Below are 26,580 nucleotides of genomic sequence, written 5' to 3' on the forward strand. Positions count from 1 at the left end.
TTGAAAAGAGACAAATACGCATTATGGTTTCACTTTCACACTTTCATTTCAATGGTACAAGTAAATTTTTTTTTTTAAACTACAAATTTGATCACCATATTTACTATATTCTTTTTTACAATCATTTTTGAAAATGTGATCAACTACTTGACCTCTAAAATTTCAATAATTTTTCTTTATAATTAATTATTATTTTTTATTCTCACAAAGAATTTGATACACTATTTTCCTTTAACTCTTTGAGTGAAACATTTTAAAAGAAAAGAAAATTTATTGACCAAATCTATCATTTTTACATTGCTGGAAAATTTTTGACAATCAGATAGATTGATAGACAAGCGTACAGAATGAAAATTAAAAAATTAAAATGCCATTGTCATGTTATATTGTATTTTTTTAATGTAATATGAGTGAAGATATTTTAGTTTTTTAGTCCTTATTTTATAAGTGTGTCTGTCAATCTATCTGTCATATAAAAGAACTCGAAATTACGAGATCTACACTTTTAAGAATTTTTTATTAAATTTTATTTGATATTTTTTTCGAAGGTATGGCCGTCTAACGGAGAAGGGCGGTGTTTAGATGGTGTTTCTTTGGGGGTCAATATGCAAAATTGTAACAAAACAGGGGTTCTCTCCGAAATTAACTATTTTGATCTCCGCACGCGTCGTTAATCGCTTTTAAGAAGCGAAAGGCTCGCAAATTCGGCGACGAAAAAAAGGGCAAATTCGCCGTTAGGGTTCATATTCTCACCAAAAACAATAGCTTCTCAGCTTATTTCGATTCACATATATATATATATATAGAGAGAGAGAGAGAGAGAGAGAGAGAGAGGGGTTCCAGAACCAGTCTTCACCTTATCTGCTCAGGCATCGTCGCCTAGGGTTTCGTTTGCCGCTTCCACGCAGCTCTTTGCCTGAAGGGTTGTTCGCGCCTTTTGAGGTACGCCAAATGCCTGAGTGTTTCATGTTCTTCTCTCTGCGTCGTATTTAGTTAGCATTTTGTAGAAAAGGAATGCATTTTCTAAATATTTTTGTAGGGAAGGGAAACGAATTGAGAAATTGGAGACAGAAATTAGAAAACGTTTCCTAGCTGAAGAAGCCCCAATATTCATTACTTGGTGAAGTTAGGTCTACCTGCTTGGGTTTCGGCTAGGGTTTATGCATGAGAATTGTGGAACTTTTTAGTAAGCTCTGCTAGGAGAGTGGATTTGGAGATCTGCGAATGAAAATAATTTCACGTACAAAGAGTTATGAAAATGAGGTATGGATCCCCCAGTGGGGATTGTTCTTTGGTGTGGTAATATCACCTCATGGCGTGGGATCACGGAAATTCATCATGAGAGTTTGGGAGATGGGGGAGTACTGATGGTGTTGCCCTTGTCCTTCAGTATGATCCTTGTCTTCATCATCTTGGGTAGCTCAAGTTTCTCACTTTGGGCATGTGCTGCTTTTGCAACCAAGCATGACACATTTGAAACAAGTAGCTTTTGTCAGTTAAGGTTCAAATAGGATCCTGTAGCACTATTTGGTCATCAAACTTCATACTTTGAAGCAGACTCCTCCACAGTCTATTGGTCAAATCCCATCATGTCAGTTTGGATATCATATTGTTGTCTAGCTCTGTATTTTGGCACAAGTACTACTTAATATATCTTTCTTTTACTGATAACTCATATAACTTTTAGTATATTCATGAATACTATTATCTCCTTTTGGAATTTTCCTTTTTGGTAATCCATTGAATGAAGACCGTCAATTAAAAGATCCCCTCCTGCCTGGGTTACCACTCTAGTCTTTATCAGACCAATTTTCTTTGCGTTTTGTTTTCTTGGCCACCACCATAGTTGTCAAAGGTGTGCCTAAGTACACAGGGATTCAGCTCTCTGCACCATGGTCCTTGACATGGTGGAGTCACAGCACCCTTCAGAAGGTGCTGTGAAGGCACATTCATGTGCCTAAAGTATGTTGCATTTAAACCCAAAAAAATAAGACAGAAAAAGGAAACAAAATCCATTTGTTGCCTTTAGCGGGAGGTCACCAGGGCTTTTTTCCATTTTAGCGAAAGAAAAAGTCGGAGTTTCAAACCTTAACATCACCGAATGAAAAGAGAAAATACAGGCCCAGTGAATAAATAGAGCATCAAGATCAGTTCTCTAGTGGCTTTTACATTTTTTCGAGCATCAAACTTGCCAAAAAGAGGTATTTTTATATATATTTTTTTTCTTTTGTCCGAAAGTTATTGGGCTCAAGTTGTTGTATTTCATATTCCTGTTTGTAGATTTGAATGCATATTCTTATTTATCAGTGAGAGGCAACCCTAACCATGTAAACCGGAGGTTCACTGGAGGCTGAATGTGCTAGCAAGTGCCAGCAGCCATCTGTGCATGAGGTTCATGCTTTGGTGAATGGGCTATGCAGGAGGATGCATGAGCCTTACCTCTGACAACCTGTTTTGATATCCAGTATTTCTGGAGGCAGGCCAACCTCCTCTGGAAAATAGCTTCTTCCTTTTCTATTGTGTGTGGCTGGTTGCCTGAGCTGTTACCTTCTTTTCACTGCATGCTGTACTGCTGTTGCTAAGTTTTCTTTTTTGTTCTATGTCCCATGTGTTGCATTATATTACTTAATTTGATTTGAATAATATTCTTTTTGTTGCTTGTTCCGTGTTCCATGTGTTAAATCAAATCTATATAAATAATATTCTATCCATGTTGCTAACCATATTCCTGAGTGCTGATGTTCACTAATGTTTGAAATGTTTTCTTGTTTTAATATATATTAATGTTTTAACATTATATTATATTTTTTTTTGTTTACGTTGTTGGTTCATTGATGTGTCATGACCCAAGGAATAATAGAAGGGTATTATTGTAATAGGATTGTAATGGGTTGTTAGGATATTTTTACAAGTTGTTAGAAGCACATGGGTACTGTTAGGAGGTTGTTAGAGTTTAGTTAACTAGCTACTATGCCTATATAAATGCCCCATTGTAAGAGGAGAAGATAGGCTTGAATTGATAATTGAAAACTCCCATTCTCTTTCTAAAAATTCTCTCAAATCTCCCTCTCATTTCTCTATTTTGCTCTCCCTCATTTTCTCTCTAATTTCTCCCCCATTCTTCTTCAATTTTCCCTCTAATACATTCTGCTCTTGACCTTAATTCAATTGGATCTTTCCAATTGTTCATTTCAGTCTGTCATGAACCCTAGGTTCATGACAAAGTGGTATCAGAGCAAGGCGATCCTCGGCAGTGATTCTGGAATTGCAGTTTGGTTTGGAATTTTGAAGGCAAACTTTGAGGTGAGCTGATCATTTCTTGGCTATGATTATGGAAATTTTAGTAGCTGATTAAGGCAAAACATAGGGGCTGGATCTTAGCCACTGTGTTGCGATTAAGGTGATCTTAGAAAAAGAATTTAGGCGATCTTGGAAGCCGTTCGTAGGCGACTGTTGACCAAGCGATCTTAGTAAGAGTCTAAGTCGAATTTGTAGGCGATCTAGAGCTGAAGCACATCCAGAGCCAACTAATCCAAAAGGCGAGTTCCTTCGATCAAATATAGATTCGGAATTGAAGACGCATCAGAAGCGTGGTGGGAATTCCAGTGATCGTTGATCATCGACGATAGCTTTGTGTTGGCGAATTCAATCAGGCGAGCTTCGCTATGATTCCAAGAAGATTACAACAAAGCCAGTGGTCCTTCGATCGTTGAACGGTGATTGGGGTGAGGCGAGCGCAAATTTAATTAGTTGTGTTGTTGGTGCTGCCGCTTTGATTGGTCGACCATTCCGACCCAGATAGTGAGAGGCAAGTCCAACCCAAACGATGATAAGCGATTCTGGGTGAGGCGAAGCGTTGCGAACAGACAACGCTCACGATTGGTGAGGGAATCCGTCAAATGCGTTCTCGGAAGCTCGTGGCTTGCAGTTGCGCATCATCTGGCGAATTCAAGTAGCAATGTCGGAGGCGAGTCGGGTTGCTTAAGGTGAGGACGAGACTCACTTCAAAGGCGATTCCTAGAGATCTGATGCAATTCCAATATTCTAGTGCATTTGGCGTTCGAGACCGAGAAACAATCAGGAGATTTTTGGTTGAATCTTGGAATCAATTCTGGAGTGTCTCGATATAGTGGGTGTTGTGATTTGGACTCGGGAGTGAGTGTAGCTATTTAACCAGCAGTGAGGTCCGGTGATTTTGGAATCAGAAGCGATTGCAAATTGTGCTGGGAGCCTTGAATGGTGATTGGGCAGTAACTGTTCTTTGGCTGTGATTTTGATTTGAGTGTAAGGCAGGGAAATCAGTTTCCATAGTTAAGGTCCAGGTTGAGAAGGATTGAAGGCGACTTGGCCTGGCTGGTGCAATGGTGTTTTCGGCAACTCCGGTGAATTGATTGAGCAACGAATTCTAGAGTCCAGTGAACTAGAAGTTTCGACAACTACTCACCGATCACTTTCCTAAGGTTACGGAGATTGAGATTGGGCTGAAAGCTGAGGCCAAACTAATTCAATCAAGTTCCGAAAGTATTTGCACAGCAGAAACTTGAGATTTGGAGCAGCTGGGAGTGGATTGTGGAAGGCGAATTTGGAGGGGTGATTCTTGGCTGTGAATTCCAGCGCTCTTTTGGCGGTAGTTCCAATCAAATCCTAGGCTGCTAGTAAGGTAAACAAAGGTTAATTTTGGCTTTGAATTGTGGGATAACTTATTGGAAGAAGAGCAGTATGTATATAGCTCCTTGGTCTTCAAAGTATACTGATTCTGAAAAATTAGCTAAGGGGAGCAGTGCATGTAGGAGACTATGGGAGCCTCAATTGCAACAGAAAAATTCTTCATTTTCAGTTGAAATGGGGTCTCAATTGCAGTCGAATGATGCTGCATTTTTGGTGGCTAATTTTCAAGCAAGAGAGCAGCCTCAATTGCAGCGGATCAGTGTTGCATATTCAATGGGTTATCCTACTAGTGAAGCTAGGGGAGGCAGTGCATACATGAAGCAGCATGCTTCACTTGCAGCTGGAATGGAGCCTCAATGGCAGCCAAAGAAAGCTGCATTTTCAGTTGGCAGCAACAGGAAACAGGAGAAGGGGACCAGCCAAGTTGACAAGGAAACAAGAAGTGTGATACATGAAGAGTGCAAGGAATTCGGTCGAATGTTCCGTGAGAAGTTACAAGAATTTGCGATAATACTTATTAAGAAGTATCATTACAACTTTTCGGTAAAATACTTTGATGATTATCACGGAAGTTTTAACAAGGAAGAATTCCCTGGAGTGGAGTAGTCGAAGGAGGAGACAAAATTACGAACGATCGATTCACTGCCTACTCTAGACTTTGGGCAAAAAAAGAAACATTTTGACAGAAGCAGCAGTGACCAGAAAGATGGCTGCAATATTGAGAGTAATTTTGGTGGTGAAAAGCATAATCTCAAGGAAAATTATATTGATCAAGTTGATAGGGCAGCAGATCAAAAGGAGCCCACGAATCCTTTTGAAGGAGAAGTGCATGTAGCTGAAATATCTTCCAATGTTGTGAGGGTGTGTAGAACTGATCCTAAAATGTGCCACAATGTTGCTGTAAATTTTGAGGTTGGGGAGCAACAACAATTGAAAGTTGAAGGATTGCAAGTTTTAGTTGTTACTTGTGACCGGAAGCAGTTAAATTCAATGAAGGCACTAGATGAGGATATATTGACTGGATTTGACATCATATTGGATTCTCAATCTATGGGTACAAGCTATCTTAATTTGGTAGCTATCACCAACCCACGGGAAATGGTATGCCGCTCCTTGGAGGAAGATGTAGCTTTGATTGTATTGATTATCATTTTTGTTTCAGCTGAAGAGTATCCAAGAACAAAGAAGAAGCGGCCTAGAAAGGGGATAATAAAAGAAAGAACAACCAAGCTAGAGAGAGTTGGTATTGGTTGAGGAGCAATGGCTAAATTGTTGTAAGTTCTTGGGGACAAGAACTCTTTCAAGGAGGGGAGAATTGTCATGACCCAAGGAATAATAGAAGGGTATTATTGTAATAGGATTGTAATGGGTTGTTAGGATATTTTTACAAGTTGTTAGAAGCACATGGGTGCTGTTAGGAGGTTGTTAGAGTTTAGTTAACTAGCTACTATGGCTATATAAATGCCCCATTGTAAGAGGAGAAGATAGGCTTGAATTGATAATTGAAAACTCTCATTCTCTCTCTAAGAATTCTCTCAAATCTCCCTCTCATTTCTCTATTCTACTCTCCCTCATTTTCTCTCTAATTTCTCCCCCATTCTTCTTCAATTTTCCCTCTAATACATTCTGCTCTTGACCTTAATTCAATCGGATCTCTCCGATTGTCCATTTCAGTCCGTCATGAACCCTAGGTTCATGACATGATGTTTTTTCTTTTGCAACTTTTGTTATTTCATTTACTTTATTCTAATGATTTTATGTTTTGTTATTTTTTAATGAACCCTAATGATTTTATGGTGTATAAGTGTCTTATAAGTATATTGAATAAATGTCCACCTTGTGTGCATCAGGGTCATGCCTAGGCCCCAACCAAGCACCCTTGGCCCCTCAGTGCACCTTGTGCCTTTAACATCTCTCACTTACTCAAAAATTTTCAATCTTATGGTACTGCTTGGATGCTGATATCTGATCTTGTTCACCTGTTTGAGGAGGATTTTTATAGAAATCTAGTGGCTGCCCTCTATAATCCGCACCCTTGGCACGTCAGTGCATCTTGTGCCTTTAACACCTCTCATATACTCAAAAATTTTCAATCATATGGTATTGTGATCACTTGGATGCTGATATCTGATCTTGTTCACCTGTTTGAGGAGGGTTTTTATAGAAATCTAGTGGCTGCCCTCTATAATCCCTGTAAAGCAGCTAGCATTCAAGGAGGAGATTAAGATGATAGAAGAATCATTATAGGGTATGTTCTAAAGCTTGGTTTATCAGTAGTTTTTGGACCATGAAAAACCAATTTGTTGTTGCATTGTTATCCTGTAAAGCAGAATGTGTTGCTACAAGTACCAGCGCCTTCCAAGTAGTTTCTTATGTAATTTAAGTCAAATATATTTAAGGTTTGTAGTGGTGCAAGGATCTTTGTAAACAATGTTTTTGCAATTAGCTTGGCATAAAGTCCTATGACTCATAAATGCAGCATATATATAGATTTACAATATCACTTCTTTAGCAAGGGTGCAAATATGAGATTGAGGTAGTTTATTGTAAGTTAGAAGACCGGATCGAAGGCACCTTCATCAGGCCTTTCAGATTTGGCATTTTCACTAAATTGAAGATGTTGGGCATGACAACATTTGGACTATGGGGATGTTATTTTTAAATTCAAATTAGTTTGAATTGATATTTTATTTGTTTATTTGTCATTATCCTTGTCAATGAAGATTATCTTTTTCTTTAGCTTATCCTAGTTCTAAATATGTTTCACTGTAGTTTTGAATGAGTATTACTTTCGTTTTGAATAAAATTTATCTGTATGGTGGTTATCGCTTATAATTAGTATCTATAAATAGCTTGCTAGAAGTGGCATCTGTAACTCATAGGAATATTCTTGTATAAAAAAAATCAATTGAAGATTCTTATTTTCTTCTTTTTCCCTAGTTCATTTTATTTTTGCTCCTGCAATTTGGGATGAGAACTATTTGGATCGAAGGCTAAAATCTGAAGAAAACTGAATTTTGGCAAGAGTTTTTCAATTTCTAGCAAGGAATGGACTGAAGCCACAAGTTTTGTCCTCGGTGAAACATTAGGATGCAGAAATTATGACACTCGGACTGAAAGTGTGATATAACATTTAATTCATTATAATATGTTTATGTAGGTTTATCACATAAGCCAAGTGAAATGAAATGCATAAAAGATGAAATCCAATGAGTATGAGTAAATAGTGTTCGAAAATGCGGCCTAGGTGGCCGCCTAGGCATTCGGCGACCACTGGTTGCCCCGATTAAGGGCTGCTCGGCACCCCTAGGCGCTAGACCCAATTAATTGGGCCACAGTGGCGCCTAGGTGGCCCAAGCAACCCAAGCGACGCCTAGCCACCTAGGTCACGCGTGGCCTAGGCCGCCTAGGTCGTGCGTGGCCTTTCCCTTCTTTATTTCCCCTTTCCCTTCTCTATTTCCCTTTACCCTTTCTCTCTCTGGTTGTTCGTCTCGAGTCATTTCTCTCTCTCTCTGCGCTGTCGTCGATCTCATCTCTTGGCCGTTGTCTCTCGTCATAGCTGATCTCATCTGTTGGTCATCCTCTCTCGTCACCGATCCTATCTTCCTCTGGTATTTATCCATCTTCCTCCACCTCCACCAGCAGCAGCAAGCAGCAACGCAAGCTTGCGTGCTTGGTGCTACAACACCGAGCCTCGTCAGTTTAATATTTGCTCGCACCCCAGTCATCTCTTTGCTGTTGCCTTTGTTATTTAATTTATTTTAATATTTGTTAATGCGCTGCACAACAAGCGTTGTTGTGCCTTTGTTAATATTTTTTATTTAAATATTTGTTAATGTTTCAAATATTTTAATATTTACAAGCAACAAGTGTTGTTACATCATTTATTTTAATCTTTGTTAATGTATTATTAAAAAATAAAAAAAAAATTCTAGGAGGCACCTAGGCCTTGCCTTGGCGCTAGTCTGTCGCCTGACTAACGTCTAGCACTTTTTAGAACACTGTGAGTAAATGAGGGAGAGATCAAGGAGAGCTCTCAGCCATGAAGAATTTGTGAATTATGATGCAATTATGTTTTTTATAATCTGGGAGTTTGGGCTGTGGTGTATAAGTTAGAATTTAAAGTTATGTTTGAACTTTGTCTTGCAACTCCTTAATTTTGGGATTTCTCTCTTCTATTTTGGTTTTGGGGTTTCACAACCTCTTTGTAGCAGGTTCAGTGTGTAGAATGTTTGGACTTACCGGCAGTTTCTTTATATAGCATAGAGACTCTGTGCCAGTTATCCAGCTCTCTAACCAGCTGCTTTTCCTGCGCTGTCCTTACCTTTCTTTTTCCTCCTTTTGTCTTTAATTCTGAATTCTTTTCTCATCTTTCTTGTTTTTGTTGCTTCCTGCCAGTGGTATTGCTACATCATAGGAGCTTAAAATTCTAATATATACTATATATGCATGGAATAATCAGTAGTCTTTTTTTGCCTGCCTTGTGCTTCTGCAGCCTTAGATTTCCATTCTCATGCTTATATGCTTCTCTTTTGTAGAGCCTATTGTGCAGCTTATCCCAATAGCTTGTAGTCATGGCTGACAAGGATCAAGTTGTGGCAACCGATGCGACTTCCCTCATGGAACAGCTTGGTAAGGCATTTATTGAACTGGAATCTCACAAAGAAGCTGCTGAGGACAGGATTCAGTGGTCCGAAATTGAAGCACACTTTCACCAGCTTGAGACAGTGATGAAGAGCAAAATGGAAGAATTAGAAGTTAGGGAGAAGGAATTTAAAGAAATAAAATCAGAGACTTCTAAAATGCTTGCAGAAAAAGAAAGTGCTGTTGCTGCTAAAGAGCAAGATATGTTTGACCGACTTCAGGAGTTAAAAGATGCTGCTGTTGCCGCCATTGCAGAGGCACTGGCAAATCACCAGCCAGAACTTTCAGAGCCAGTTGATGGTGGAGACATCAAAGAGTCGAAGGTAAGTAGCTTTCTTGGTGATTCAAATGCAATCCATGATGATTTGGAGGAGAATTCCCCCCATAAAATGGGTGAAAATGCTGAAGGTTTGGCTGGCGAGGTGAAACCTCGACCAGAGCTGACGCAATTTTGCGGACAGATGGATGCAAAAGGGCTTCTGACCTATACGATGGAGAATCAAAAAAATATATCTGACATTCAGGCAGAACTTTCCATTGCACTTGAAAGTGCAAGTGAACCAGGCCATTTAGTGCTGGCTACACTGGAGGGTTTCTACCCTCCTGATGACACCACCCAAGAAGGGGATAAAAGGGACGCCGCCCTTGAGGGCATGCGTCATTCCTGTCTTATATTTATGCAAGCCATGGCCACCTTTTTGGCAAGGGCTGACCCAGGATCCGATCACCTTTTGAACCCTGAAATTAAGCAGCAAGCCAAGGCCATTGCTAATGAGTGGAAGCCTAAGTTGGCTGATGCAGACATTGATGCTGCCAATGGAAATTCATTGGAAGCTGAGGCATTCTTGCAGCTCCTTGCAACATTTAGAATTGTGTCAGAGTTTGACGAAGATGAACTCTGCGAGCTTGTTCTTGTAGTTGCTCACCAGAGGCGAGCACCTGAGCTCTGCCGTTCTCTTGGATTAACACACAAAATACCAGGTTGGTTTTCTTTTAATTGGCTGACCTGCTAGGGGGTCTGGAGACTTGACTATCTTTTGTCAAGATGCCCGTTCAGCTGATCTTGTTAGGTCTGGTAGTATGTTAAATTTGTTGGTGAAACATAGGGTGCAAAAATCAATTGGTAGGGGAAGGTCATTTACCTCGGTCACACTTTAAATGGTGGTTCTCTTATGTTTCATAACTCACTCCTCTCTCTCCTTTTGCAGGTGTTGTTGAATCATTGGTCAACGGAGGGAGACATATTGATGCTGTGCATTTTGTCCAAGCGTTTGAGCTTTATGAAAGCTTTCCTCCCGTGCCCCTTCTGAGGACATATCTGAAGGATTTGAGGAGGAACTCACAAGGAAAACATGGAAACTCTGTAGGCACTGCTGCTGCTCGGGTAATTGGCCCTAATTAAAGCCTTCTTTGGGACTACTGTTTGATAATGTACTGACTGGTGTTTCCTGTGCAGAATGATGCTAATTCTCAAGAACTTGCAGCACTGAAGGCTGTTATTCGATGTGTTAAGGAGTACAAGCTGGAGGCTGAGTACCCACTTGATCCACTTCAGAGAAGGGTTATGCAGCTAGAGAATTCAAAGCCTGAAAGGAAGAGGCCAGGAGAGTCGGGTAAGCAGCAGCAACAGCAACAAAAGAAGCCACGAGCGAATGGAGGATTTTATGGGTTCCGTGCAACCAGTTCTGCTGCTGGAAGACCTGGTCCGCCAGCTTTTGCTCAGAGAACAATGTATGCAGGAGGAATGCCCGAGAGGAGTCCACACGCTGCTGGGCTGTCAACCTATGATTACCAAACTCCTACACAGACTGCATATGCTCAGCAAGCTTATGATCAGAGATCATACTATTACGCCCCGGAAGACAGGGCCACTGCGGCTTCATACAATGCTGCTCCATCTAGTTATGGCAGTTATGCGGGCAGTGGAGTTCAACCTTCCCACCAGCAGTACATGTAAACCACTAATGCGAGTTTAGCTCTGGCAGTTTTAGTTAGGTGGAGGTGCTGCTGCTGCTCGACCTGGTTATCTTATGATTTCTGCTTCCTTTTTCCTGCTGCTGCAAGCACGATGGAATCTCCCGCAGAAGTCCTTTTTGTTCAGGGATTTTGGGGATCCCCTCTAGCTGTAAGCAACATAACTTGCTACACATATGGGAATGTACCATCATATTGCCCTAAATTGTAGTGTTGGTGCCTATGATTGTTTTACTTTACCTTATGTAGCTGTTATTACCGGTTGAACTGAAATCACAATCTATAACCCATATGCATTGACGGAGGCTGGACTGCAGGAGGATTTTATTTTATTAGTTGTTGTAGTTTATACAATACAAGGCCCTGTTGGTGCTTGCTCTTAGCACAGATTAAAATTGAAGCTTTATCTTGCGGATTGGCCTTTGTTTTATTCTGCGAATAAAGGAAGACGAGATGGTCATTGCCCAACTTTTTTTTATGTAGTAATTCACATAAGACAACCAAAGCACATCAGCTGATTAAATGCCAGTTTTTAGCACAAAACTAAAGGTAAGAAACTCAATGCAAAGCCCTTTATAAACGACACTTTTAGCACCATAAAAATCAGTCATGGAGCGACTCCTACTGGCATGATGACACTTATTTGGTAGCCAGATTTACACTGGATTTGGATCAAAGGTTTGCCAAAGCACCCATGGAAATTCTAAATTAACTTAGATATGCAATGAGGAAACACAAAGTGGTAGAAATATGGGAGGACCCAGGTTGTCAAGGGCACTTGGAAGTGCCCTTGGTATTGAGCATGTCCCTGTAGCAAGGGCACTCAGACTTGTTCCCATAAGTCCCTGAAGGAACACACTTGCACTTCTTGCAGCATATTCCACAATAGTCCATGCATCGCTTCTAGTGCCCTGCCTTGGCGCACCTCGCCGAACACTTGGAGTCGCAGAAGCCTTCAAAACAGTTGAGAAAAGAAACCCATCACATTTTGTGAAATCACAGTATCTGTCAAACTGCCCCACAAAATCACCCGAAGCCTAAGCTTCATGGGCGGAGCAGGGGTCGGACGAGACTCGATTTGCACAAGAGGGTTAGTATAAAGAAAAAACAAAAATATCACAGTATCTGTAACACACCAGTGTGATGATGATATGAAATTACTAGTTGCATATAAGAGAGATCTTACTGGTTAGATCAGGTGAAGGCTGTGGAGCAGGTTGCAGAGCCATGGCTGTTTGCAAGAGAGAGGAGGCAAGAACCAGTGAAGCAATGAGCAGAATTGCAAGAGCTGGCTTCATTTTTTGCCTGCTGCTGCTTGAGGGAGGGATTGACTAATGACTTAAGGAACTAAATCACTAGTCTTGTATTGTGTTTCAGAGGGGATGACTGCTATGAATCCCACGTTCACTTTTTATAGAGAGTTACATTGGAGAGAGAAGTAGGAGAAAACCCATTAAATTTTGTTATAGAAAATACATCCCCGGAACGATAAATTATTCGGGTTAATATTTTTCTTATTATTAGTGAGTCATATTATTTTGATAATAAAGAAATTTTTATTATACAGCGTTACAAGTTATACATACTAATATAATTCCTTAAATGTAATACCTGCACTAGGTGTGTCAAAAGAAACATAGGAACAACTCCAATCCAGGGTGTGTGAAGGTGGAAATAGAGACCCTTTTGAGTCTTTGTTGACTCTTTAGGTCACAAAATTAAGGGGTTTTGCAGTAGTGTAGGCTGTGGGGGAGGTTCCATGCAGCTTCCAAAGCAGAGATCTGCTAATTAGTTTTTCCCCAACTTGCCTATGGCTTTGTCATATAATTAGAGGAGGTGAGTTTTTAATTCTATTTTATATTCTGGGCTGAACTCATTCTTGAAAATTACAAGCTGTTTGGCATTTGCTTGCATGTTCTTTAAGTGTAAAAATTACATTATATAAACCCACTAAATCTTTATGCTTAAATTAAAGTCAAATACTTAGATACATATGGTTTGTAAGTAAGTTATTGAGCGTGTTAGATGAACTTATTTAATACATATTTAAAGGATAGTTATTTTAAATTCTGACTTGAAGCGATTTTTAAAATAGAAGTGTTAAATTAATGTTAAGAGACATTTAAATTATTAAGAATAATCCTTAACGAGCCATTAGTGATAAAACTCATTTAAGCACGATAAAGTAGGTGGGTCCTTCGGTTATTCAATAGTAATGTTATTGAATGTTGTTATGCAAACTGAATAGTTTAATCAGCGAGCTAAATGGTTAGGCCAGAGAGCTAGAAGTATTGTTAGAAGCTCGTTGGGTATGTCGCTAAGAGCTAGTCGGAAGCGTTACTGAGAGCTCGTTTAGTTTCGCGATCTGAGCTCAAATTTCAGCGATGTATGAGGTTGCCCTGACGAGCTCGATTGGCCCTATTAGACTTTAGGCGATTGGGTCGGCCTATCGAACTGAGTCTAATCTATAAGAAATGGTATGAAAAATATGTATAACAAGAGTTAACAAACATTAACTACAAATCTCATTCAGGCATTATAAACGACTATCTAAATCTCATATAAAATATGATTTTAGAATTGGAGATTTTTTTTTTTTTAAGTTTTGACTTTTGATAGATCATATATCGAATACTTAAGAGAGATTAATACTCATGTCATCTCTTTTCATTATCAATGTGCATAAATTTTACTATTATTTTTCAAAGTTTGATCTAATTATTATTATTATTATTATTAAAGTTGGGCTATACAAATATGCTACAATTTTAATTTTTTTTATTAAAATAATCTTATTGGCCCTATAGTTTTAACCAATTTGATGATGCTTGGATTGTTGTCCAAGTTTCCATGGCCCAAGGGACTGGCCCATAGAGCATAAAAGAAGAAAGTGGAGATTAGAATAATTGCTACTTTTAAGAGAAAAAGGGTATTTTATTTTATTTAAAAGTATGTCAGCTTAGCTTTCACGGCTAGACTGTTAATCGATCGGAAATGTTATTTAAATAATATATTATTAAATTTAAGTATAAAAACTGAATTGAAAATAATATATTATTATTTTTTAAATTACTTATAAATAGGAGTGAGTACTATTTCAATTAAACTAAAATAATTAAATCTTTGACAATTTTAATTATTTCAATTTAGTTTGATCTCTATATTAAAAAAAAAAATCAAAATAATCCAATATATCAAAATGTCAAAATTGATGTTGTTTTTGACCAAATTTTTAGTTTTTTTTTTTTCATTTTTTTAGTTTTTTGTTTGGTTCGATTTTTTTAAGTTTTTTCAATTTTTCAATTTAAGTATCTATTTGATTGGTTTAGTTCAATTTTTGGCACATATTTGATCTATTTAATTCAAACAATTCGATAACTAAATGCTCACCCCTATTTACAAACTTGTTATAACTATAAACTTAGATTTATGTCTATCGTAATAATTGCATGTTTTTTAAACTTTTACTAATCTTTCCTAACATTAATTTGAATAACATTTAGTTATTTTAATTAATTTCAGTCAATTGGGTTATGTCAGCTAATATGATTAAGGACTTTTAATAAAATTTTATTTCAATTAACTATATTGGATACCAATTGAACTAATTTGGTTTGATTGTTATATCAAACTATAACAAACAAAAACAACCAAATGCATACCCTCTGGTCTCATCATCACAAGTTCAAGTTTAGTTATGGGTTTTAGAGATGAAACCATAAAACACATTATATATATGATGTTTTGAAATACATTCAATCATTGTTCAAAACAAAACCAACTCCCATATAAGTACTCATTGGATTAGTGATTAATTTTTAAATTTTGTCAAAAACTTAATACTTTCACCACATAAATTAATATATAAGTATTAAAAAATATGGTAAGGAAGTGTCCAGATAGCATTAAAAAGAAAGAACGGACAAGAATGTCGGGCTGTCAAGTAATCACTATGGGGAAGAAAGCAAAGGATTGGACTAATAATAATAATAAGAATAAGAATCAAGTTTCCCCTCAGCCTCAGTATATTACAAAGCCAGTGTGGTAAATCCCAGCCCAATCCAACAAATGAATTAACAATTATACAAAGATACAAATAAGCGCGACATTATTCAAAAAACAAAAAAGAAAACCGAGATAGGCAAAGGAAGAGAGATCGGAAGAGTCTAGAAGAGCCAACAGAAGATTGCCGATCCCAGCACCAAGCTTCCGATCAACTTCAACCTCTCTGCTCCATTCTGCATACAGCAATGATTTGAATTCAGATATTACATTTCAGATCGAGCAGACTTAATTAATTAGGTAGTTAGATCTGATGTAACTGATTGAATTTAAGATCTGTTGTTGTCTTCGTAACAAACTTAAATCTGAACAAATGTTCCGATTGTATTCCAAGAATTTATTTAAATTTCAATGTAGATCTGGAGGTATATACATTTGCTACAAGGCGCATTTAGACGGTAATGATGGAGAAATATTAATCGAATTCAAATGTGCGATTCGTACCTCATCGGCAAGGGCTGGACTAGGCGAGACCGTCGAATCGCTACTTGGTCCAGGAGCTTCGGTCGGCGGAGCGGGAGGGCCGAGCAAGTCGGGAGTCGGAGCCGGAGCAGGCGAAGCGGCTTTGTGCTTCTTAGTCTTCTTCTTGCTCGGAGCGGGAGCCGGAACAGATGCCGGAGGAGCAGAAGCCGGAGCCGGAGGGGGAACAGCTGGCTTAGTTTCTGGCGCCGGAGCCGGAGACTGAGCAAGCGGCGGCGAAGGCGGGGAGCTAGCCGGCACCGGAACTGGCGGTGAGCTAGCCGGCGTCTTCGCTGGCGGCGCTGACACTGGAGCGGCGGGTGTTGCTGGAGCTACCGTTGGAGCCGAAGCTGGAGGAAGTGAAGCAGCCGTCGGCGGTGCAGAGGAGGGAGCAGACACAGGCGCTTGAGATTTAGGCTTTGACGAAGGCGCCGTGGCGGTGGCAGGTGAAGAAGCGGGAGTCGTCGCCGCGGCTGCAGGCGGAGATTTGGTTGGGGCAGCCGCCGGAGACTGAGCCCCGACGCTGGCCACAATGACGCACAGCAATGCGAAGGCTAAGAACTGCTTCCGATCCATGGCTTGTAGAGAGAAGCAGGAGAGAGAAGACAACGATGGGAGACGGCGAGAGAGGCCCGGACTCACGGGACTATAAATAAGCAGCCGTCGATCACCGGCTTGGCAGAATGAAGAGGAAGGAGTGTAAGATCGGGCTGTGAATAAATATCGAAGAAGCTTCAACGTTTGGGTGGGACCATGCACTCGCATTACCAAACAAAAGTTGTTTCCGCTGTGTCGCTGCGCACAGTCTGTAACGCGGGCCTAATCGCACCGCCTCCATGTGAGTGACAACGGCTACTTTTCTTGTCTTCTATTTTTTCCATTTTTCAAAAATCGAATTAAGCAAATTAAAATTTCAAAAAAAATAAAATAAAATTTCGAAAGCAGAATCAAATTCTGGAGGTGACGTGCTTCGGCGAGTGGAATTGCTTCTACAGCTGGAAATGCTGTGGTGGTGACCCGCAAGCGGACCATCCAATGAGGAGCTTACACGTAGGCGGTGAGGCATGATTGCCAGGAGAGTTTTACAGAAGCGTTTTGCTAACGGCCAGCTGGGCGTGGTCCCCACATGCCTTGTAATCAACTTCCACTTTCTTCCCGTGAAGCCCACTTGCTTATATTAAAATAAAAATATTAATTTTACAATAATAATAATAATAATAATAAAGATTCCATTGTCATTGCCCTTTGGACAAATCCAAATGCTTGCAATCTGGGCCGCCTCCTAATATTATTGGGCTTGTGCAGTTTTCACACTTTTGAGTTGGGCCACGTCGTCAATATAGGAAGGCCCATTACGTACATCGGGCTAGCCCGCGTAACCTTAATTAAGACTCCAACAACAACGTGGAGGCCGACCACGCACGCCCAGCTTGTGCAATTTTTCAAAAATGTTATTTGAATATAAGATTTTGTCAATTTATGACACCTAACATAGAGTCATTCCAAATGTTCTTAATAATGACCAAAGGGTAATTGTCAAATTTATATTTTTATTTATGTATTTTTATATTTTTTATTATATGATCACTCAAACTTTTTTTTTATTTTGATTATATTCTTATATTTGTATTTTTAAATTAATTTAATTTTTTTATAATAACTTAAAGATTTTATTATTTCAATTACTATGTATTATATTTTTGAGTCAATTTAATATTTATATTTTAAAAATAAAAAGAGATTAAATTAATTTATCTCACTTTATTTCTTTTTTTTAGATATTAAAATAAAAGAATTAAATTAATTAAAAAATATAAATATAAGAGTGTAATCAAATTTAGGAAAAATTTGAATTGCCAAACTAGGAAAAAGATGTGTTTGACCCTGCAGGTAATATATAGCTAATTAATCACCAAAAAAAGATGGTTAATTATAGCAGAGCTTTCCCGCAGGCCACAGTTCATGTGCGGAGAAATCAATGGCGTGAATCTACGCCGAACAAACGAACAGTATTCATCCCGTTCTCGATATCACCAACCCTCAAGATCTGAACTGATCAGTTGAACTGAAGTTCCCATCAGGAGTGACACTGTAAACGCGAGTTTCCACCATTAAAATAATTTAAGGCGCTTCCACTTCCACTTGCTTTTCCCACCTTAATTCGCCGCTTAATTTCTTCTTGAGACCAACCCAGTCGTACTTGCTTGCTTTGCTGCTGCTAGCTAGTGGTTTAACTTGGCATCGGAAGCCGTTGATTGGCTTGCTGTGGAGGGGACCAGAGCTAGGTTCTTCAAGGTCAAGGTGGAGAGCATCATAACGTACCCTAGCTAGCTAGCTAGCTAGCTAGTTGTTCCCTGCTAAAACCCTAGTATTCCATGACTTTCTTATTCCTCCTTTAGCTAGCTTTTTTCATTGTTAATGGAGTTGGGATCCTTGATCATCAATGGCAGTGGCCTTCTTGGGTCCAGACAGGGCCCTAATTAACCTGTTCGGCATGTGGCAAATTATCAACACAAGAGTTCAGTTCAGCCAAGGCAACTTATATGTTATTCAAATTCTTTGGTTAATTATATGTAAGTCGGGACCAAGAATAATGCAACTCAGACAAAGCAGTGAGTGCATGAGTTGAGATTAATGATATTCATTTTGAAGGGGGCGACACGTACGATAGCAAATTTTAATTATACGAAAATGAGTTTTGGTACATATTAAGGTAAGAAAGACTATTAACTCTATTATGTCTCGTACATTGCAAGTTCAATTATTGAAATACCATTTTGTTTATTAATTAGAATATATATATATATAGTATATAAATCCAATTTATTGCCCACACGTCTATATATATATATATATAATCTCGAGGGTAGAACAAATCTGCATGCTCTGATCCCTGCTTGTCATGGGCAAGGAATTTAAAAAGCTTCCAGAACTGTGAATCTCTCGAAGCCTGCTGCAATGGAGTGGAGGCTGCAGAACAGGATCGCCATTCACAGCAAGCCCAGGGATCAAGCATGCTCGATCCATTCCTGTTTCTTCTGCGCTATGAATGAACGAAACCCATCTGCAAGAAGAACCCTAATTTCCAAAAGTTTCAAGGAGATGCCATTGCAAGACAACAGAGAGCACGTCCTGGCAGTGAGCTGGCTGTGGAACACTGCCATGGCCGAGCCAGAAGACGCAGAATTCATCTCCCTCGGCATCTTCGAATGCATGGCTAAGCTCATTCACCGAGGCGCCAATGACCGGAACTGGCTTTCCATAGGCCAAAACACATACATTCCTTACTACGCAGCCCATGTCATCGGCTCCTACACAATGAACAAGGCCGAATTTGCGGAGATCGCCGTCGCGTGCGGCGTTGTGCCGCCATTAATGGAGCTTCTGAGAGGGAAGATCACGTGGGTCGAGCAGAGAGTCGCCGTTCGAGCCCTTGGCCATATAGCCAGCCACGAAACAACATTCGAAGCCATTGCAGAACACGAAGTGGAGATTGTGAATTTAACCGTTGACATAGCCAAAACCTGTGTTGATTTGGTGTATGTTGAATTTGTGAAGGGAAGAAGGAGATTCAAATACCAATCTGATCTTCTCACAAGAGGTTTTGTAGGGTCGGAAATGGAGAGCCGAAAAGCCGAGGAATGGGCCGGCCAGCTCCGGTGTTGGTCTCTCTTTCTCCTCAACTGTTTCGCCATCAAAGAAAGATCCATCCACTTAATCTGCAACCCAGATTTCTTGAACAAATTGCCGGGCTTCTGGGGTGGCCTAGATAACAGAAATTCGCCGGCCGGAATTGGATTGACCCGAACTTTGTGCAACTCCAAAACAGGAAGAAGAAACGTAGCCAAGTCTAAGGAAGCCATAGAGAGCCTCTGCAATATCTCTAGATCTTCCGACGATTTCGAGTTCATGGCAATTGAGTCTCTCCTGTTAATTCTCAGAGACCCAGAAACGAGACAACTAGTCCTAGATATGGGGGCTGTGTATCTCTCTGATTTGGTTGAAATCGAGCAAACTGGAGACATTATCGCGCAAACACTGTTGCAAGATTACAGTAGAATCAAGTACGGGAAAATGAGACTGAAGAACAGTAAAACTCAGAAAGCTCTCGACGAGATATGGGATTTGAAGGTGGAGAGAAGAAAGAGAGAGAAGATGATGCCGGAAGACGCTGCGGAGAAGAAAAAATTGGCGGGTTTGCTGAAAAGAGAAGGGAATGAAAGGTTTTGGATTGGCGACATTGAAGAAGCGGTGAAGAGGTACACGAAGGGTCTGGATTTGTGCCCGGTGAAGATGAGGAAGGAGAGAATCGTCCTGTATAGTAATCGGGCGCAGTGTTATTTGGTGCTCAGCGATCCGGAATCTGCAATTAGAGACGCGACCCGAGCTCTGTGTTTATCGGGTGAGGGGAGGATGCACGGTAAGAGCCTGTGGAGGCGATCGCAGGCGTACGATATGAAGGGGATGTCCCGAGAAAGCTTGATGGATTGCTTGATGTTCATCAATGGAAGGATCCGTACGGGGAAGGCGAAGATCCCGCACTACGCTGCACGGATGATCAGCAAGCACATGAGCGCCACGCGGATATTTGCTGCTGCCAGGTCAGAGAACTCTCAGGATCACAGAGAAGTAGAGGATTCTGTGGCCCGCAATCCAACGATCGTGAAGATGGGCCATGCTAATGCCATTACGGGTGAGTGTCAAAACACACACCAGATAAATATATGATAAAATATCACTATCGTGTCATATTTTGCGGCCAAACAAACGTCAAAAAGCAAGCACAAAACATAAATATATATATATATTATTTGGGAAGATACATGAATCTAATTATATGCTCAAGGTTTGACTTTGATGGCTAATCTCATCCTTTTTGTCATTGTTTTGTCGTTGGTAACCAACCGTGGTAGGATTAGAAAGGGGAGAGCAGTGGAAGAAGCAAGAAAGCAGTGGAGAAAGCAGAAAAGACCATAGCACAGCCAAAGCCAAAGGCAAAGGCAAAGCTGAAGTTGCTCGGATAAGGCAAGTAAAATGGAGAAGGAAATGAAGCCAAGTGCATGGTGACACTGTCGGCACCCACCCACCACACCATTTGGGTTCAATAATTCTAGCGACTTTGATGATGCTTTTCCCTGCCATTTGCATTATAAAATTCTTATGGTACGAGAAATCTGCCCAAATCTCTTCAAAATCTTGTAGTTATATTTGCCAAATCTCTTGTGCTACCTACCCTCCACCAATAATGGTAATTAGGTTGTTATTAATTTGGCAATCACCCCTTAATTACTGGTTATTATATAATATAATAAACTATAGAGAGCCTCAGAACATTCGACTGTTCATCTAATAATCTGTCAAAATCATTCAAGGGTATTGAGTGGAAGAAGATATACTCCATCCTCTCTATGTTAATTTTCTAGTTTCTGGAAAAATCAAACGGCAATATCTTGGTGGATGTGGCGGAGGATGATCGGGATGACAATGTCCGGCGAGCTGAGCTGCGGTAGATGGCCGTCCGTCGACATGACCTCGACGACGGACAGGCCGCCGAGGTTCTGGTGGAGGTACTCGGCCGCCACCACCGGCACCGCCAAGTCTTTGACGCTCTGTATGATGTGGCAGGGGACGGTGACATGGCGGAGCAAGCTCCGGGCGTCGCACTGGAAAATGATCTGGGCCACGCTCAAGGCTATGTCCGGCCGCATGTTGAACAGGGTCCGGCTGAACTCTTGCACCGCCACCGACTCCATGTCGCCGCCCACCGCCAGCGGCGCAAAGCCGGAGCACCACGCTTGGTAGTTGGATCGCATCGCCTCGAACAGCTGCTCTAGCTCTTCTTGCTCGAACCCCCCATAGTAATCAACGTCGTTCAAGTACCTAAACACGAATCAAAATGAATATTTCTCCATTCAAAGAAATCAACTTTTAGAGAATTATTTATTTCATTACCTCGGAGAAGCAGAGATCATGACAATTTTGGTGAAAAGGTCGGGACGACTGGTGGAGGCGATGGCGCCGATCATGGCGGAGACGGAGTGGCCGACGAATATGCACGATGAGACTTGAAGCTCTTCCAGGATGGCCAGCAAGTCGTAGGCGTAGCCTTGGAGCGTGGCGTAGCGGTCGAAATCGAAGTAATCGGGATTGGTTGTGCCGGCGCCCATGTTGTCGAAGAGGACGACTCGGGAGCCGGCGACGAGGTGCGGCACCAGGTGCTTCCAGACGGACTGGTCGGTGCCGAAGCCATGAGCCAGCACGACGGTCTCCTCGCCGGCGCCCAAGACCTTGACGTTGTGAGCTTCCTGCACAATCCCCATCTTTTTTTTGGTCGGAAAAGGTCAAATGTATAGATAAAAAAATGCACAATCCCCATCTTGATCGATCCAGTATTGGATTTAGTTCAGCTTGAAAGCGTGGGCTCATTGTTGTCTTGTGGTTGGAGACATGGACAATGACGACGATGAATGGCGTACTGTGTGCAAGATCTGTCCATCCACGTGTCCAGCCTATGATAAGACTATATACTCTCACCCTATTAAACACGTTATTCATATTGGACACCACCGAGTCACAAGGAACAAACATTGGCAATGTGCTACACGGCATATTACAGCGGTTGAGAGCGAGCACAAATTACTCTTAAAATGAGATCTTAGATTGTAAACTACTATATATATATATATATAGTTAATTGTTGGTTTCGTAATTTAACCTCTGCAAAAATTTTGGGGCTGAGCTTCGGGCCCGAGGCGAGGAATTTGAACTTTTGCTCCCAAACATTGGCAATGTGCTCATAGTCATAGGTGGTACAATTCAATCTTAGTTACGTCAGACATAACGCAGACAGCGGGAACTGAGGTCAAAACCCAAGCTGGCTGCGGGAATATAAGACTGCTTAATCTAGAATTCCTTTCCTCCTCCAAAACACTATGTACAACTACAACCCCACTTCACCTGCTGCTTATTACATCGAAATCTGTACTTAAATTCCCTGTTTAGTCCACCAATCAAAGCGCCGTCGACGACGATTCAAGGAGAAATCCGAGGTGTATCATCGGCTTCATCTGCATTATGCGCGAAGATGTCAACCGGGGCACTGGTGCAATCGACCGTGCGCTGATCCCTGAATCCGGCACCTGGAGAGGTTTGCCGGCGATCCAAATAGATCACGACCACTGTGATATCGTCGTGGAAATGTCGCCTACTACCCTTTCTTATTCGTTTCACGTCCTCGTAGCTCATCTCTCTTTTCCTCGCCGCCTCCCTGAGCGCAGCCATAACAAGTCGCTTGGCTATCCCCTAAAAAGAGAGGAAGAAAAGCCTTATTTATCACATTCACATTACAAGCAGTGTGATTTTCATAAGAAATCGGAAGGGCTTACAACTCTCGGATGTTTTGTGACAATTTCAACGGCCACTTCATCACTCAGTTGCTCCCACAGGCCGTCTGATGCAAATATCAAGAACAAGTCTTGCGGCCTTAACTTTCTGATCAATATGGACGGTTCTGCTGACATTACGGGTCTCTTTAAAGGAACGGGTGATCCTAATTGCTGGAAGAGAGGGTCTCGATTGAACTCAGGTCTCTTGAGATAAATGTCTCCAATCGATCTGGACACCTAGAGATGGATCAGTATCAAAAGAACGACATCACATTAAGTACAAGAATCAATATAGAAGTTGTGAGTAGCAATTTCATCGCAGAAGCAGCACAAATATCATATTTGCAATGGGAAACATATATAATTATGATCGATGAGCGTGAGATGCAAATCAACTGGATAAATGTCAGGAAGAGAGATTCTTCAATTAGTGCTGCAATAGATTGTTCTTTGGGGCTTATTAACCCTCTGAAAGGAGGATGACACGGCGGGGAAGAAGAAAGCCGTTTAAGGGACAGGCATAAATGGGAGAACAAGGGATGTTTCTATCCAATTCTGGAATACAGCTTAGCTTCAGGGACGATGATGAATTCGAATAGTCATAAAGAGGGAAGATTAGTGAAAAGCATCGATAACCCAATTATCCATCTCTAATTCTTTTGTCAAATATCAATTACACGAATACCAAAGTAGCTATGAACAGATATGACAGATGAATTAGAACAGGCAACACTGGCTCGACACTAATAGCAGAGTAAAGCATGAATGAATAATTAGAAAACCCTTTCTTTCCCCTGCATCATAAGTTCAATGAAATAATCATTCATGATTGCGGGCTGCTTTCAAACAGGATTTGTTCCTATTATCATCAAAACAAACTACTCACAGCCGTCATCTTACCCATTTCTTGTCAATCACGCCGAACAAATTGAATGCAACATTTGAATGCAAAACGACAGCCGACAATCAGTCTATGAGATAAGCAATTAAAGTTTTTGACATAACAATTTGGTTCTGCTAGCAAATGAAAGCGACAATTGATACCTGAATTATGCCCTTGATTCGCCAAACTCCCCGTGTGAACACTACAATGTGGGAATCATCAGGATGAAGCGCCACAACTTCCTTTCTCACCTCCTCAACGCCCACATTATGATCGGTGGACAGGCGCTCTGCCACCACAGTGGCGGAGCCACCTGCCCAGCCGTGCACCACTCTGCGTCCAAGCACCGCCCGGGAATCCCCAAGGTTGGCCACATACAGGATGTTATCGGAAATCACGCCAACAAGACAGCAAGAACCAACAAAAGCAATTTGTGGCCGAGCCATCCATGATCGCTTCACCAAGCGAAGAAACTCCTCTTCAGTGGCATCAAATGCCCTCTTTATCACCTCCGCAGACAATCCTCCTCCTTCCAAAGCAAATTCTGGGAAGCAAACAAATTTGTTAATGAAATCTTAGCGATTTAGATTAATTTGAGTTTAATTTTGATTAGGTATTACCATTAATTATCCCTATAAGTAGGTGCCCTCGTTTCTTCTAACAAAGTTCATAAAAAGAATCTATTCATTTTCTTCTTATCTTCCAACCTAACTGAAAATGAATGAACAATTAACCAATTTTGCAGCAATCGTACTGAAGAGAGCAACAATGTGTTTGGCTACCGAGAAAGTACAGAACGAACAAGCACCGAAACACAAATCCACACAAAAATGTAACGGAAAAGAGGAATCTGAAACTAGGGATGTGGAACAGTACTGTGGAGGAAAGGAAAGAGGTGATGGGTGATGAAGCGAGAGGCTTCGGGGCCGCCGTGGCCGTCGTAGACGCCGACGAAGGTGGCGGAAGGCGACGTAAAAACCTGGCCTTGGTCTTCCAGCGCAGAATTCGCTTGAACCACCGCAATCGAGTAGTCGCCGGAAGCGTGGGGCTTCAAGCCCATGTCCCACAGAAGCCCGTCGCCTCCGCCGCCACCGCCATCGCAGCCGAAGCACCGCTCCAGTGGCCTGTAACACGACTCCAACATCTTCCCCTCTCTCTCTCTCTCTCTCTCTCTAGAAATGGTAGTTTCTTGCTCGCTCTCTCCTAAAAAAAAATCAACTTTAGTTGTTGGATTCTGGTGAAGCGATTAGCTGATTTGCAAAACCAGATGTTGAATCCCAGTCGTGGGAGAAAGAGAGCCGCGGAATTGGCGTGTTTAGTGCCCTCAGCACCACCTTTGTTTGAACATGCTTTCATTCAATTCTCGGTGTTGAATTTGACAGATTTTTATATTTTAATGGCTAATCTCTACATTATTCTAATTAACATTAGCTTAGTGGCCATTATTATATATTTAAGTGATGATTAATTAATTAAAATGTTAAAAAAATCTAAACTAATCTATCTTCCCTTCTGGAATTACATAAAAATAAATAAATTAATTAAATCATTCAAATTTGAATCGAACTTTTTAACCTAGGTAGTTAGTGATGATTAGTTGAGCATGGACTCTCCATTGTGGTTTTATAATTTTTTAAAATCGATATGTAAGTAAAAAGAAATTAAAACTAAAATTAAATTAAAAAAAATAAAAATTAAACTAATCTAATCATATTAGTTCGGTTTTATTCTTAATTTAGTTGAAGTTTTAAACACTATAATTTGAATAGTCTTTCGTTATGTAACAAATTTAAATAAAATATTACAATTGATGATGGTTCAAATCGATAGCCAAAGTCTATCTTAATACAATTATTCGCTAAAAAAAGTGTGGTTTAATCGCTTAGTTTAGCATCGATACTCAAATTTTTAAATAACAAGGTAAGTTAAATATCTTTATTCGTACGGGTTTTGCTTTTTATATAAATTAGACGAGGCATGATATACAAAAATACATATTTAAGAATAATTAAAATAATAAAAATTTTAAATTATCACATAAAAAAATAAGTTAAAGTAGAAAAATTAAATTAATTTAAAAATTAAATTTAATTGTATAATTAAAATAATAAAATTTTTGACCGTTCTCTAAATAAGGGTCTTTTTTTTTTTTCGGCATGTTTTATAAAAAAATAAATATAAATATAAACATCAAAATTTCCAACTATAATAGATAAAAGGGTTGCGTGGAAATGGATCCAATTCGAGGAATCTAATAATAGAGTCAATAGTCCGAATCAAACGGAGGAATCACTTTCTTTGTCAGAATATATCTCAACTTTATATATCTAAGTTAAATGCTGATTTTATTTTTATCTCTTTTCTGACTTTTGGGTTATCAACAGGCAACAGCCAACAGAGTCAATATTCTGAATAAAATAAATGTATTTATTAAATATTATTTTTTTAAAAAATTTAATTAATTAATTATAAATGTATTGTGTTCTTAAGTATTTTATCGACCAA

General features: G+C 40.2%; 5 protein-coding genes across 6 annotated transcripts; 2 read left to right on the forward strand and 3 right to left on the reverse strand.

The window, feature by feature from the left end:
- The first annotated feature begins 699 nt into the window (after positions 1-699).
- Positions 700-11,668, forward strand: LOC127809705 (FRIGIDA-like protein 3). Its single transcript, XM_052348720.1, has 4 exons — positions 700-942; positions 9,207-10,293; positions 10,521-10,696; positions 10,769-11,668. The coding sequence occupies exons 2-4, from the start codon at positions 9,243-9,245 to the stop codon at positions 11,267-11,269; spliced, it is 1,728 nt and encodes a 575-aa protein (XP_052204680.1). The 5' UTR covers positions 700-942; positions 9,207-9,242; the 3' UTR covers positions 11,270-11,668.
- Positions 11,669-15,241: 3,573 nt separating this feature from the next.
- LOC127809708 (lysine-rich arabinogalactan protein 18-like) lies at positions 15,242-16,570 on the reverse strand. Its single transcript, XM_052348725.1, has 2 exons — positions 15,793-16,570; positions 15,242-15,524 (listed from the first exon to the last, which is right to left on the reverse strand). Exons 1-2 carry the CDS (start codon positions 16,381-16,383, stop codon positions 15,453-15,455), a joined length of 663 nt encoding a protein of 220 aa, XP_052204685.1. The 5' UTR covers positions 16,384-16,570; the 3' UTR covers positions 15,242-15,452.
- A 1,961-nt stretch (positions 16,571-18,531) lies between these two features.
- On the forward strand, positions 18,532-24,952 carry LOC127809704 (uncharacterized). Of its 2 annotated transcripts, XM_052348718.1 has the most exons (3): positions 18,537-20,500; positions 20,721-20,970; positions 24,821-24,952. In XM_052348718.1, the coding sequence occupies exons 1-2, from the start codon at positions 18,766-18,768 to the stop codon at positions 20,855-20,857; spliced, it is 1,872 nt and encodes a 623-aa protein (XP_052204678.1). In that variant the 5' UTR covers positions 18,537-18,765; the 3' UTR covers positions 20,858-20,970; positions 24,821-24,952. The 2 variants fall into 2 exon arrangements, with proteins under 2 accessions (XP_052204679.1, XP_052204678.1); XM_052348719.1 differs by lacking the exon at positions 24,821-24,952 and having other exon boundaries at positions 18,532-20,500; positions 20,727-20,936.
- LOC127809709 (probable esterase KAI2) lies at positions 21,051-22,127 on the reverse strand. Its single transcript, XM_052348727.1, has 2 exons — positions 21,760-22,127; positions 21,051-21,687 (listed from the first exon to the last, which is right to left on the reverse strand). The coding sequence occupies exons 1-2, from the start codon at positions 22,125-22,127 to the stop codon at positions 21,243-21,245; spliced, it is 813 nt and encodes a 270-aa protein (XP_052204687.1). The 3' UTR covers positions 21,051-21,242.
- Positions 22,840-25,219, reverse strand: LOC127809707 (probable protein phosphatase 2C 63). Its single transcript, XM_052348724.1, has 4 exons — positions 24,952-25,219; positions 24,237-24,619; positions 23,193-23,429; positions 22,840-23,109 (listed from the first exon to the last, which is right to left on the reverse strand). The coding sequence occupies exons 1-4, from the start codon at positions 25,217-25,219 to the stop codon at positions 22,840-22,842; spliced, it is 1,158 nt and encodes a 385-aa protein (XP_052204684.1).
- Positions 25,220-26,580: the final 1,361 nt, after the last annotated feature.

The sequence above is a fragment of the Diospyros lotus genome, chromosome 9 (genome assembly GCF_014633365.1).
Source record: "Diospyros lotus cultivar Yz01 chromosome 9, ASM1463336v1, whole genome shotgun sequence".
Taxonomy (NCBI): Eukaryota; Viridiplantae; Streptophyta; class Magnoliopsida; order Ericales; family Ebenaceae; genus Diospyros; species Diospyros lotus.